The sequence below is a fragment of the Puntigrus tetrazona genome, chromosome 5, assembly GCF_018831695.1.
Source record: "Puntigrus tetrazona isolate hp1 chromosome 5, ASM1883169v1, whole genome shotgun sequence".
Classification (NCBI taxonomy): Eukaryota; Metazoa; Chordata; class Actinopteri; order Cypriniformes; family Cyprinidae; genus Puntigrus; species Puntigrus tetrazona.
Genome location: NC_056703.1, coordinates 19,313,957 through 19,327,993, shown reverse-complemented (window position 1 = coordinate 19,327,993; position 14,037 = coordinate 19,313,957). Strand labels below are relative to the sequence as shown.

Below are 14,037 nucleotides of genomic sequence, written 5' to 3'. Positions count from 1 at the left end.
AGTATCATAGTACAACAATAGCAGTTGTAAATAACAATCAAGTTCTGCTTAGTTCTCCAAAGTCAAGTGCTCCTTAATAAAAAAAAATTCTGTAATATACACAGTTGTTTCAAATTTCAAGGTCATTATGTTTTTGGTGGGTTTTTTAATAAATAATTGAATGATTTTGTTAATCAAAGACACATTACTTTAATGAAAAATGACAGAGCTGCTACATTTCTTTCAAATAAATGCTCTTCTTTTTATCAAACAAACTGGAAAACGTAGTGCTGTTTCCACAGCGATATGAACTGCTGTTTCTAATATTAAAAAAAGTTCATTGAAACAGAAAATTAGAATAATTTCCGAGGGATCCCGTGAAGCAAGAGTAACGACTGCTGAAAATTAAGCTTCGCCATTACAAAAATTAATTTGAAAATATATTCAAATAACGTTAAACGTTAATGATATAAAAAAATATATTATTTTGTATTTTGATCAAATGAATGCAGTCTTGGTGAGACTTTCAAAAGCAATAAAAACCATTTGAACAGAAGTGCAATTAAAATGTGAACGTTCATGCCCCAAATGCAAAAAGGCCTCGGGAAGCGCTGATGTCACAATTCCTATGAAATAAAATAAAACAGTGTCTCATTCACATGCAACAGTTTCGTCGCTGTCAGACAGATCAAGAGCTCAGCTGTGTCACAGTAGTGGATGCTGACTTGACAATGCCATTCAAAGCTTTTAATTTCGACAATGGCCTACAAAAGCAGCTTGTAGTGCAGTGCATTTGTTGTGTTGTGTACACGATGTGGTTTCGAGCAGCTATCACGCTCATCTGCCCACATATCCAAGCACCTGCGTCTCGCGGAGGGATGCTGGTCCGCAGCTCTTCGAGACGCTCATCAACATTCCAGATTCTCATTTGCATCAACTGGAGTTCCTCCTCCTGCTATAAAACTCCGGCGGCACATCCAATTAACTCTGACGTCCGTGACAGTTGCTTTTGAAAGTCTGCAATTTTACAGATGAGAAATATGACAGGTTTCAATTTTAATTGCGAAAAACGAGTGGAAATGATTTCACTGCTAGCGTCACGTTCGCAGTAACACGGGCGCTTACCACTTTATGACGGCCTGCGCTGTCATTAAAACGTTGAAAATGGTGATCTTGATGAGGAGGATTCTGAGAGCTTCGACGAATAATAGATCTTTGTTCGCTCGGACCTCTGCGGCGGTACAGAAAAATGAGTACAAAACAAACAGAACTGATTTTTTTTGGATTAACAAATGTACTGTACCTTCTAAAAAACTGCTTTGATGGCCCAAACACGTATCAAATGTTTCTTCATCGTCAGCCATTTCTGAAAAACAGTAAAACTTTACAGTTAAGTCCCTTTACAGTAGTTACTGACAATGAGCAATGCATTTATTCATCTTTGTTAATTATTTATGAAAATATAGCTCTTCATTTTTTTCAGTATTTTGTTAGCTCAGGTCCATCCCTTCAGAAAATGAACCATGATTTTACTACAGATAAAATAAACATTATTAATATGGTTTAACCATGGTAACCGTAAATTAGCCATGGTTTTGCAACACTAACTATAGTTTTACCATGGTATTTATAGTAAAAGTGTGGTTAAATAAATGGTTATCAATCCAGCAAACAAAACAATGGTTACTACAAATGCTTTGGAAGAAGGGTATATATATATATATATATATATATATATATATATATATATATATATATATATATATATATATATATATATATATATATATATATATATATATATAAAAATGTTGTTTCAACTATGTGCGATTTGACATTATTGAGTAGTTAGCAAAAAACATTCAAAACACGTCATCTGTGCGCACGCACACATTACGTGACGTCTAGACTAGCGCGCGTGCGCAGTAAGAGCGCGTTCTTTCACACCATTCGATCTAATAATTGTCTTTAAACTGATTACAAATTCAAAAGACTTACGTTTTAGACACAATATTTAATGTTTCTGCGCTATTTCGATAGAAAAAAATAGACATAGCATTATTTTGAGTCTCTGAGCAACATGACAGTGATTCGTTTCTAAATGAATCAACAGTTTAAACGATTCAGTCACAATGACACTTATTTACAGTGACTTACTGCCACCTACTGGCGGACACTTTTAGATAAAAATGGCTTTTTAGAGGTAAAAATACCCATCAATTGTAATAATATAACAATAATAATCTAAAACTTTAAAAAGGAAAAGATTAGTTTATTTCAGTGGGATCTGACCAGAATAGGAAAAATATATCAAATCAGGAGCCAGCTTAAGATCCTTAAGATACTAGCACGCTTAGCGAAATATTGTCCAATTATCCAAATTTTTTTGTCAATATTGCACACTCCCTATTCGAAAGTAGTCAATGCATGTGAACCAATGTGGTTAACAAGCGTTCACATTTACTGCATGTGATTAATGTTTACACACAATGATGTAATAATTACAGCATTTACCAGTTGTCTTCATCGGGAATCCGGCATAATGTCTGTGCACGAGATGATCGGAGACTCTGTGACTCACAAAGCAGGTGTAGGACATCCATTCACTCGAGGGCACAGATATAACAGACACTGAGCTCTGAATGCCACTGTGTCCTCGGAGTAAGTTCGAGACTGCTGGATTAGTTCCTCTGGAGCCACTAGTGATCCAGGCGACCTCCAGCTCTCCTTGATGGATATCATGGACCACACACACCAGGATGGTCAAGCCATTGAGCTCGGTGTTCAGATGAAATGGTGGAGATAAGATGGCAAAAGGGACAGCATCTGATCCCACTTCAGAGACGAGAACAAGACCCAGAAAAGTTAGCACTAGTACGTATAGACGGTCGTCATGAAAATATCAACACTGATAACAACAAGAAATGTTTCTCGAGCTGCGAAATCAGCATATTCGAATGATTTCTGAAGGATCGTGCGACACCGAATAATGTTAAATTGTAATGTTTTACTGGATTAAAAAATCTGAAATTATTTCACAACTAAAAATGGCGCGAAAACATTGAAATTAAAATCGTTTTGAAGTAGAAAGAATGAAATAGGTGTATTTTCTTGTACAAAATACTCAGTAATCTTTACATCGAGAAAGTACGGTGTAGTACAGTTTAAGAACAAATGGCAAAAACAGTCGAGTTATTGCAGTATTGTAAGTTAAGAATTGTTTTAACGAAGTGCCTTTGTTGTGTAATTGCTGCGAATGTGAGTAATCGTGCTAGCTTCCCTATAAAGTCTACAACTTACTTGTAAAAAGCATGGTGGTGAGGAGTGTAGGGAGCATGTTGATGTTGTGTAGCCCTGTGAGCTGAGGCAGCCAGTGAAAAGGATTATCAAGTTTCAGTCATGTGATTTCACACCCGCCGTGGAATCTTTCCATCGGTCGTGTTGTTCTCAGGGGAGCCGTGCCAAAACACAGTTAAAACGAGAACACAAAGACCTGTGCTGCTAAACACACTGATACAATTGTTTTGGCATCAGGTTTCAATCGTAGGGTAAAATAACTGACCTGGACGATGAACGCATCTTAAAATGATGAAATAGGCGTTTTGTTTTGGGCTTGGTATGTTGTAAATACTTGCTAGAATGTGAAGTTGAGCGTTTTTTCCAAAGATTGGCACCTGTTTTGTGTTGGTTTCTTCGGTGGTGAGAAACAGATAATATCAACACCAACGGCTGTACCTGCTGCTTTGTACATCTGGATCAAATAAAGCTGCACTTTCAAAGAATGTTTCGATCAGGTGTATATGACAACGCTCCTTGGTCTTTACTAAAAGTCTTTTGCATGAAACAAAAGCAGCAGCAGCCACCGGACATCGTCCAGGTTCAGGTCTTAAGTGATGATGAAAAGATTTATAGGGAAAGCGAGTGAGATTACTTGACTTTCACTGGATCATATCGTTTAAAATACTCTATTTACGCGATAACGGGGTGGTTGCGCTTTTAAAGAATTCTGTAAAAAAAAAAAAAATAATAAAAAAAAAAAATATATATATATATATATATATATATATATATATATATATATATATATATATATATTTTTTTTTTTTTTTTTTTTTTTTTTTTTACAAAGAATACTATGTTTTACAAGAAGACTTTGGTCTTTCTATTTAAAAATGTCATGTTTAATTTAATGTACTAATTGCTGTTTTTTGTAGATAACTGTGAAATTTACTAGCAGTTTACTACTGTTTCTACATTTGTGCAGTTCAAAACTTTGGGATTGGTAAGATTTTTTATGTTTTTGAAAGACGTCTCACAAGGCTGAATATATTTGATTAAAAATTAAAACAGCACTACTATGAAATTAGTGCAATTTAAGATCAATTTTCTGCTGCCATTAGGCCTACTATTTTATTTCAGCAAGTACACCCAAATAATTTTGCACAGTCTTTTAAACTTTAATTGATCTGTTTTTAAGATTATTCGCTATTGTCATTATGTTGAAAGCATTATGTGTTGTGCTTATAAGCTTTTTTAGTTTGATGTCAATTATTGCACGGCTTGCCAAGAACTTTTTCTGAACATCATGAAAGACCAAAAATGACAAAATGTCATCAGTGATCGGCCTTTAAATAAGTTCAACGATAACTACTGAAAAACAGTAACACTGTATAATGTAGGCTACGCGCACAGAAAAGCTAACGTTGGCCAGTGGTTCTTTGTGTCCATCCTCCATCACGCAACAGTCAAAATAACAAAGAAGTCGAGTGTTTTTGTTCACTACCCAGACGTGACCCGGCTGGTTGTACGTGTTGATGGCTGGAGGTCATTCCTCTGTCCGGCGCCGTGTTGTCATTTGAACAGAGAGCCGCGGGCAGACAGCACATGCTCGCCAGCTCCTGCTGCGAACCAGGAAACTGTGGGCAGGACGAACGAAAGAGAAAATGAAAGCAGCCGACACAATGACCCAGCTCGAATTCAGGTAAAGACTCGGCACTGAACGGTTAAAATGAGCGCGTTCGTCAATAATGTTGTTAGTTGATGCTTGTCCTACTTTGAAGAGACCACATCATCGCGACACACAGACACGCACGCACACGCGCGCGCGCGCCAGAATAGAGCTGAAGAGCTCGTGCTGTATCACGGCAGATGTCAATGTATTACCGTGAACGGGCTCACGTTACAGAGCGAGGTCAACCGAGAACGCCCAGCTTGGCTCTGCGTTGCCGTGCGTGTTATTTTAAGAACACTTGATTGTTGTCTTTTATTTTAATTAGCATTCGGATCATTCTGACATGTGCTAGATTCTAGGGTGCATCTCGAACGATGAATGAGCGGGAAATGCACGAATGAAATGTAGGTCATTTTTCAGCTATTTTTTTTTTTTAAATAACAATAATAATAATAATAATGTATTTAAAGTAGATTTAATAAACTGTAGTTAGTCAAATGCAAGCGGGTTTTTAGATTTGTAGTTTTAGTCAGACAGCTGTACTTATGCATATTATAGTGCAAACTACTTACTGTAAGTACAAAAATGGGCAGAATCTATCTATCTATCTATCTATATATATATATATATATATATATATATATATATATATATATATATATATATATATATATATATATATAGTTAAGGTCACTTAAAACTATATTCATGTCTATATTTACTAACATTTAGATTAGAATATGTCTGTAAGTTAGCAGCATAAGACCACAGACTCTAATAAAGTGCGATATATCAAACTGTCAGACAATTATAAAAACTCTAAACTGCACATGCACCCCACTGTGAAAGATTGTTTCCACCACAGGATACAAAAAAACACAAGAAAAAGGGAGAATTGCAAGATGCAAAAACGTAAATGCATTCCTATGCCTATTTATGTAACATGGCAAAAATGAATTTGGGGACTGAATCTTTTCTTAAATTTTAATAAAATTAGTTAAAATAAATAAATTCATTTAAGGACAATCACAATATTTATTTATTTTGTTTATTTTATTAATTGATGTGTTGTAGTTTTTGTTACCCATTAAATCCCTCAATTGTAAAAAATAATAATAATAATAATAATAATAGTGCACAAATTATTTTCACCCTATATAATACAAACATGCAGACAATTTACAATTTAATTGCATTTCAAGTTTATTTAAACATTTACAAAGTAGAGGGACACCACAAATGAAGAATGACCGATATACAGGTATTTATCAGTATTCAGTGCAGTAAAAGTAAAGAATATTTTTTTTATTTAACTCTCTATCTCCACAGGACACAGTGACAATTTCTAAAAAGCAAAAGTGATCACCATCAAAACCAGCAATACTAAAAACCTTCATTATGCGACTCTTGCTTGTAATCCTGCTCTTTCTGGAGTCACAGCTTTGTGTCCAGTCTTCTGATAGCAGTAGTTCTGCTGGCGATAACCTGGCGACAAACGGCCTTCCTTTTCCATGGAGTAAAGTGCGCCTGCCAAACTACATAGTGCCTGTACATTACCATCTACTTATTCATCCCAACCTCACCACCCTGAGGTTCAACGGTTCTGTGAAGATTGAGATCGACGTCAAAAACAACACAAACTGGGTGGTGCTGCACAGCAAGAACCTGAAGATCTTCACCGCCACTGTTCTGAACGAGCACGAGGCCCATCTGTCAGACAAAGTGCTCTCGGTGCTGGAATATCCAGCGCATGAACAGATTGCCATCTTCTGCCCAAAGATTCTGACCTCTGGGGAAAAATACTTCCTGTATTTGGAATTTGGAGCACCGTTAAGTGATGGCTTCTATGGATTTTATAAGAGCACGTATAGAACAAAAGCCGGGGAGATGAGGTACAGTAGAGTACAAATTGCTGAAATGTGACATTATATGAATCGCACAGTACAATGCATGTATACAAGACAGAAGAGATTTCAAATCATTGCTTAATAATCGAACTGAATTTTCTCTCCAAAAGGGTCCTGGCATCCACCCACTTTGAGCCCACATCTGCCCGAATGGCGCTGCCATGTTTCGATGAGCCCATTTTCAAAACGAATTACACTGTCAGAATAAGGAGGAGCTCATCACACATAGCGTTGTCCAACATGCCTTTAGTAAGCTTAATTTATACATCTACTTTATCAGTGTAGAGTGAATGGAAGTCAAATTTACTGTGATTGGAAAAATCCAATGTATAGGCCAATTTGTAAAAAACTATTTTATGTAAAAAATTATTAGTATTAATAAAATAACGCGCTATAAGAAATGGATGAGGTAGCATTTGTTTTATCAATGTATAGGCCAATTTGTAGAATCACATTTACACAAATTAATAAAATAATAGTCAACTGTAACAGTTTATGATCTAATTTTTTATGAAACTGCTTTGAAAAATGATTTATCAAACACATAAATCGTTGTGTATCATTTTAAAAAATGTAAACATATTTATTGTATAGGAACAGACTCTGGAAATCGGCAATGGTGTGTTTGAGGACCAGTTTGAAGTGAGTGTGAAGATGAGTTCGTACCTGCTGGCCTTCATCGTCTGTGACTTCACGTCTGTCAGTGGGATGACTGCAACCGGAATTAATGTAAGTAACTAGAGCAAACAACATAAAGCGGAAACATGTGAACACAACGGCTTTTTCTGCTCGTATGAAGTTTTCATCACTGGCTCTCGGGTGAGAAATGCATCTTGAATGAGTTGTTTTTTCTTCTCCCCGAGATTTCTATTTATGCAGTTCCAGAGAAATGGCATCAGACACACTATGCCCTCGAGGCTGCTTTGAGGCTTTTGGAGTTTTATGAACAATATTTCAACATACTTTATCCTCTGCCAAAAATGGGTGAGTACATCTATCACCTTTCTATTCAATCTTTCAATGCATAAGTTATATGATGTGCCATTGGATATTTACACTGTTGTTTATTTTATGATGTGTGTCAGACTTGATAGCGATTCCAGATTTCCAGTCAGGAGCTATGGAGAACTGGGGTTTGACTACTTATAGGGAGACATCTCTTCTGTATGACCCTGACATCTCGTCGGCCTCTGATAAGCTCTGGGTTACCCTGGTGATTGGACACGAGCTGGCCCATCAGGTTAAATATAAAATACTTTCTCAACTGGTGTTAGCCAAACCAATGAATTGCAGAAGTATAGTGCTATTAAATGTAAGTATCTTTCTTTCTTACTTTCTTTCTTTCTTTTCTCCAGTGGTTTGGTAACCTGGTGACCATGGAGTGGTGGAATGACATTTGGCTGAATGAAGGTTTTGCCCGATATATGGAATTTGTTTCGCTTGAGGCAGTATATCCGCAGCTTAAAGTCGTATGTACAAGCTTCATATATTTCTGTCTGTATAATGAAAGTTGTAATGCACAGCCAGGTCATTACTGTAAACCCTGAAGGGTGATCAAGATGTGTGTGTTTTAATATATACGTAATAAATAAACAGTGCAAACACATATATTATGTAAAGAAAAACTTTTGTTTTGGATATGATTAATCATGACATATTATTATCATATCCAGGAAAAAAAAAAAAAAAAAATATATATATATATATATATATTTTTTTTTATTATTATTATTATTATTAATTATTCAAATTATTAATTTATTTATATAACATTTTTACACAATTATAAAACTTAACTAGGGTGATCAAAACTCACATGTATCATCATGAAGGAGTTTATTTTGGGATAACAGCTGCCTAATTGTATATATGTATTAGCATTTCAGCGATACTACAATAACACAGCTCATTAAAAACAATACATACGGTGTATACATTAAATAATTTTTTTACGCTTTTTGTATAATTGTATAATCATTTTTATCAAAAAGGCATCATATGTCAAAACAAGAGAGAGCAGGTCCGCTTTTTGAAACAAGACATTTCAAAGTAGCACCAGTTTGGCGGGAAGCAAGCTGTAAAGGAATCGCTTAAAAATGTATAAATAAATAAGTAAATACTCACACCAGTACTTCTATGAACAAACTGCTTTTAGAGTCTTACAATCTTTTTCTTTTGCATGTTAGGAGGACCACTTCCTGGACACCTGTTTCGGAGCTATTGGACGGGATTCTCTAAATTCTTCCAGGCCAATTTCCAGTTTGGCTGAGAACCCTACTCAGATAAAGGAAATGTTCGATACAGTGTCATATGATAAGGTCGGAAAGCACTTTAGCGGTGTTAAAACATTCTCACCGTTATTTAATCGAATTGAATTGATCTCCTTTATTACTGAATATTTTAGGGAGCATGTATTCTCCATATGCTGAGGAATTTCCTGACAAACGAAGGTTTTCAGAGTGGCATAATTCGGTACCTTCGGAGGTTTAGGTACAGCAATGCCAGAAATGAAGACCTGTGGGACAGCCTTATTAAAGTATGTCACCTCTTCATCTTCTGTCATACATCTAAAATCCAGCATCAAAACAAAAACTCAGACTCTGTCTTTATACTCTCTGAACAGACGTGTTCTGAGGAGGATTTTACAGCAGGAGAACACTGTTACAGCAGTACCCAAGCCACTAAAAATGCGGTAAAGATGTCACATGAATAAAATATTACATTTTTGCTATTTATAATTCACAGCACTCCATAAACACCGAATATAGATCATGAACGACACTTTTCAACATGTCTTCCTGCATCTTGAAGGTGATACTTAACATTCTGAATATCTCCTTGTGTAATTTGCATTGTAGTATCGTTTTGCCGGGGAGCATATAGACCTGAAGGAAATGATGTATACGTGGACTCTACAAAAGGGCATACCGCTGGTCACAGTCAGGCGACAAGGAAGGAAACTTTATGTTGGGCAGGAGCGCTTCTTAAAGATAGTCCTGCCCAATGATCCCACGTGGAATTCATTTCAAGAAGGGTAAGACACTACAAAATCACATGGGTTCATTGTTGAGTAATAACATGACTGATAGGACTAATAATTTTCCATAGCTACCTGTGGCACATCCCTTTGACATACAAAACAAGCCACTCTGAACATGAGATGAAGCACGTACTGACCACAAAATCAGGTAACATCTGGCAAAGAAATCAATCACACATTTATATAAGAGTTTAAAGTTTTAAGTCTAGCCTTAAGTCTAAACAATGTTTTTTTACATATATATTTTTTGCTTCCTAATTGTTCCAGGGTTTACATTTATTTTAAAAGCTAATATGTTATTCCTGGCAGGTCCCATTATGACAACTTATTTTATTATTCATATACTCCTATACCTATTATACTTATATTAGTATATTAAATATTATGCTAAAATTTTGCTGTATTTGGTAATGTTTTGTAATTTTATGATTTTTTTTTTTTTTTTACATTTTCAGTTTTAGTTTTTTTAAGTTTTACAACCCTGCATTCATAATAGCCCCAGTTTCACAGACAAGGCTTAAGCTAGTCCCAGACTAAAATGTCTCAACTGAAAATATCTTGCTCTGATATATTTTAAAATATTTCAGTGTCATTGTTCTGTGTCAAGATGGAAAAAAAGCTGCTTAAATATCTTAATTTAACTTAATTAAGGCCTGGTCCTGGCTTAAGCTAAGCCTCTTTTGTGAAACCGTAATATAGTGTAAAATGTTTCTCCCTGGAATATTAACTGGCATACGATGTCTGAAAACTAATCTTTCACTCAAAAAAAAAATCTGTAAAAATAGGACATTTGAAGGACATTTATTTTTTGCAGGTGTTTTACCAGTATTCAGAATTTAGCATTTCATTGCATTGTGTTTTAAAGAAATTTACCAGAAATGTCCGTACGTTTAATGTATAATGTCATATTTGCTGCCAGTACTTTTTCAGTTATTTTATTTATTTTTTACAGTGTACTACTGTATATACATATTACTGAACATGAACCAATCTCTCCAACCCAGATGTGTTGACGCTGGATGAGGAAGTTGACTGGGTGAAGCTCAACACTGACATGAATGGATATTATATTGTCCATTATGATGAGGAGGGCTGGAACGCTCTGACCGAGCTGCTGAGAGTAAACCACATGGCTCTGAGCTTCAAGGACAGAGCCAGCCTCATTCACAACGCCTTCCAGCTGGTCACGTGAGTTAATGTGCAGTACATTGCTCTCGTCAACTCTCATTAATCTCAGCTCACAGCAGGAAATTCTATATTAGCTGGCGAAATAAGCGTAACTGTATTATCCTATGAGCTCATTTGTAACGCTACTTCTTTTTTGTTTCATATTATCCAGTGCAGGACGGCTGTCGCTAGACAAAGCTTTGGATTTGATCGCTTACTTGAGGTCTGAGACCCACAATGTTCCTCTCTTGCAAGGGCTTGGCTATCTGCAGTCATTCTACAAGCTGATAGAGAAGAGACACATAGCCGACGTTACTCATAATCTGAAGGTATGACACAAACATTTCCTGGAGCCTAATCGAATTTACTGTCCTCATTCCTCCACGTATCCGTCAAAGAGGCTTTCATTTGAAGGCTGCTTGCAGACAAACCCGTTGAGATCCTCCCGAGACTTCTCGTCTGAGTTTTTCAATCTTGTTTGTGTGTATAGCCACTTTATGCCTGGTTTTGTCCTGCAGACCTACATTTTGCAGTATTTCGGAGATGTGATTGACAAGCAGACGTGGAGCGATGATGGGACGGTCTCAGACCGCAGACTGCGTGAAGAGGTTCTTTCCCTTGCATGTGATTTCAATTATCCACCTTGTATGGAAAAAGCTAAGCAGCTCTATGATAGTTGGGTGGAATCCAATGGTACAATCAGGTGACTTGGCGACAGTATTTGTTTTTATGCAATGAAACCCTTTAATATATAATTCAGTTATATAATTAAGTAGATTTCTTATAAGGTGATTTAGAGTATGCTTTAAAAAAATACACAGCTTACCCACTGATGTGTCTGAGACGGTTTACATGGTTGGAGCCCAGGATGACAACGGTTGGGCCTACCTTCTGGAAAAGTATGGTGTGTCCATGTGTGAGACAGAGAAGGGCAAATTTCTCTCAGCTTTAACAAGCAGCAAGGACTCTGAAAAACTATTAAGGTACATTATTATCAACAGACTGAAAGTCATACGTATGTATAATTATACATACATACATGCATGTGTATATATATATATATATATATATATATATATATATATATATATATATGTGTGTGTGTGTGTATGTATAATTATAATTATATATGTAGTTTATTGTTTAAAAATGTAAAATAATTTTAAATACTAAGAAGAAATGTTTGAGCAACAAATTAGAATATAAGAATGATGCGTAAAGATTGACTTTAGAAAATTCAGCTTTGTCTTTACAGGAATAAACTGTAATAATATTTCAAACTTTATTAATATTCCCGCATTACTGTTTTTAATGTATTTATGATCAAATAAATGGAGATATTTATTTTAGACTTATTTTAAAGGGATAGTTCACCCAAAAATAAAACAACTCTCACTCTCATGTCATTCCAAATCTCTCTTAGCAACACAACTGAAATGCCCAAGGCCCAGAAATGTAGTAAGTGCTTCCATAAAAATCTGTGGTTTTAACCATTATTTTATGAAGCTATGAGAAAATAACCATTTTGAAGATGTCCTTGAACGAGGTAGTTGTATTGCAGTTACTGATAAGATATCTTAATTTGTTTTCTAAAGATGAATGAGAGTACGACATGAGAGTAAGTAATTAATTTTATTTTGGGTGAACTAAGAACATCCTACTGATATTCTATATGAAAATAAAACGCAATATTTGATTTTGGACCTATTAGGTAAAATGTATAAATACAAATATAAACTTTAACATTATGCGATGCCCTGTATGTCTCCAATTTCTGTAGATTATTACAGCTTGGGATGGGTGGAACTGTAATAAAAACACAGAATTTACCCAGTCTCATATACATGGTGGCCAGAAATCCAGTCGGCCATTTTCTAGCATGGGATTTTGTGAAGAAACATTGGAATGAACTGGTAGAAAAGTAGGTGCCATCCACTTCTTTTTATTTATGTTGAAAAGGTGAATATAACCACGAATATAAGATACTTATGTCTTGTTATTATAGGTTTCCACTGGGATCTTTTGGAATCAGAAATATAATCGTAGGCACTGTAACTCAGTTCTCATCCACTGAGGAGTTGAGAGAGGTGGGTTTTTTATTTGATGTTTAGAGGAAATGGTCATCTGTTCTGATGGTTCATTTACAGCATTGCTTTTTCTTCTTTTTGTGTCGAGGTTGAGGATTTCTTCAAGTCCATCACAGAGCAGGTATCTCAGCTGCGTGTCATACAGGTGGCCACAGAAAACGTGGAGAAGAACATTTTGTGGCTCGCGAGGAATCTAGAGACCATGAGGAGTTGGTTGCAGCAAAGGCTCATATAAAATGTAAAAAGAAGACCAACATTTTACATTATATTAGTTTTTACTAGTATAATGATTTAAGTAACAGCATCAGGATCAACTCAGAAACCCCACTTTACAAGTTTTCTACTGTTTTGCATTTTTTAGATAGTGTAATGGCACATATAATGCATGATGTGCTTGCTTTTTTTGGTTTACTTAGATAAAGAGGTTCTCTAATGATTTTGTCTTGGTGTTTTTCTGTGCTTCTGATTGGTCTCTTGACAGCTGTGCCACATTTTTTAACTAATGTTAAGAGGACACTGCCTGTTAATTAGTGGCACAAAATCAGACTCGAAGACGCTGAACATTAATGAGCCGAGGAGGGTTTGGAATAAAAATAAATATGTTTTTTTTTTTTAATAAGGGTTGACGAAAATGTGTTCTAATGAAACATGACAAACACAGAAATTGTTTTAAAATAAAGTATGAAAATAAATGTAAACTTTTGTTTAAAAAAAACCCAGTGCTTTTGGTTTTCATTTACTGATATCACTTATTGGACATTTTACGTCTTGTTTGTTATCAGCATAACTAGCTTACTATTGTAAACTTTAAAGTATCAGCCAGAAGTAGAAATTTTGGAAGTTTTTACCTATTATTCAACTCCATGCAGAGCTTCATTAGGTTTTTTGTTGTTTTTTTTTTTTGCT

The 14,037-nt window shown here is 35.5% G+C and overlaps 1 protein-coding gene across 2 annotated transcripts; it reads left to right on the top strand.

Moving 5' to 3' along the window:
• The first annotated feature begins 4,454 nt into the window (after positions 1-4,454).
• Positions 4,455-13,846, top strand: erap2 (endoplasmic reticulum aminopeptidase 2). 2 transcript variants are annotated; one of them, XM_043239239.1, is made up of 19 exons: positions 4,455-4,960; positions 6,260-6,822; positions 6,948-7,086; positions 7,432-7,566; positions 7,701-7,821; positions 7,923-8,077; positions 8,193-8,306; positions 9,024-9,155; positions 9,242-9,373; positions 9,461-9,529; positions 9,696-9,871; positions 9,946-10,025; positions 10,882-11,065; positions 11,217-11,373; positions 11,563-11,747; positions 11,866-12,027; positions 12,825-12,965; positions 13,050-13,131; positions 13,220-13,846. In XM_043239239.1, exons 2-19 carry the CDS (start codon positions 6,329-6,331, stop codon positions 13,364-13,366), a joined length of 2,805 nt encoding a protein of 934 aa, XP_043095174.1. In that variant the 5' UTR covers positions 4,455-4,960; positions 6,260-6,328; the 3' UTR covers positions 13,367-13,846. The 2 variants fall into 2 exon arrangements, with proteins under 2 accessions (XP_043095174.1, XP_043095175.1); XM_043239240.1 differs by lacking the exon at positions 4,455-4,960 and adding an exon at positions 4,984-5,334.
• The last annotated feature ends 191 nt before the right edge of the window (positions 13,847-14,037 follow it).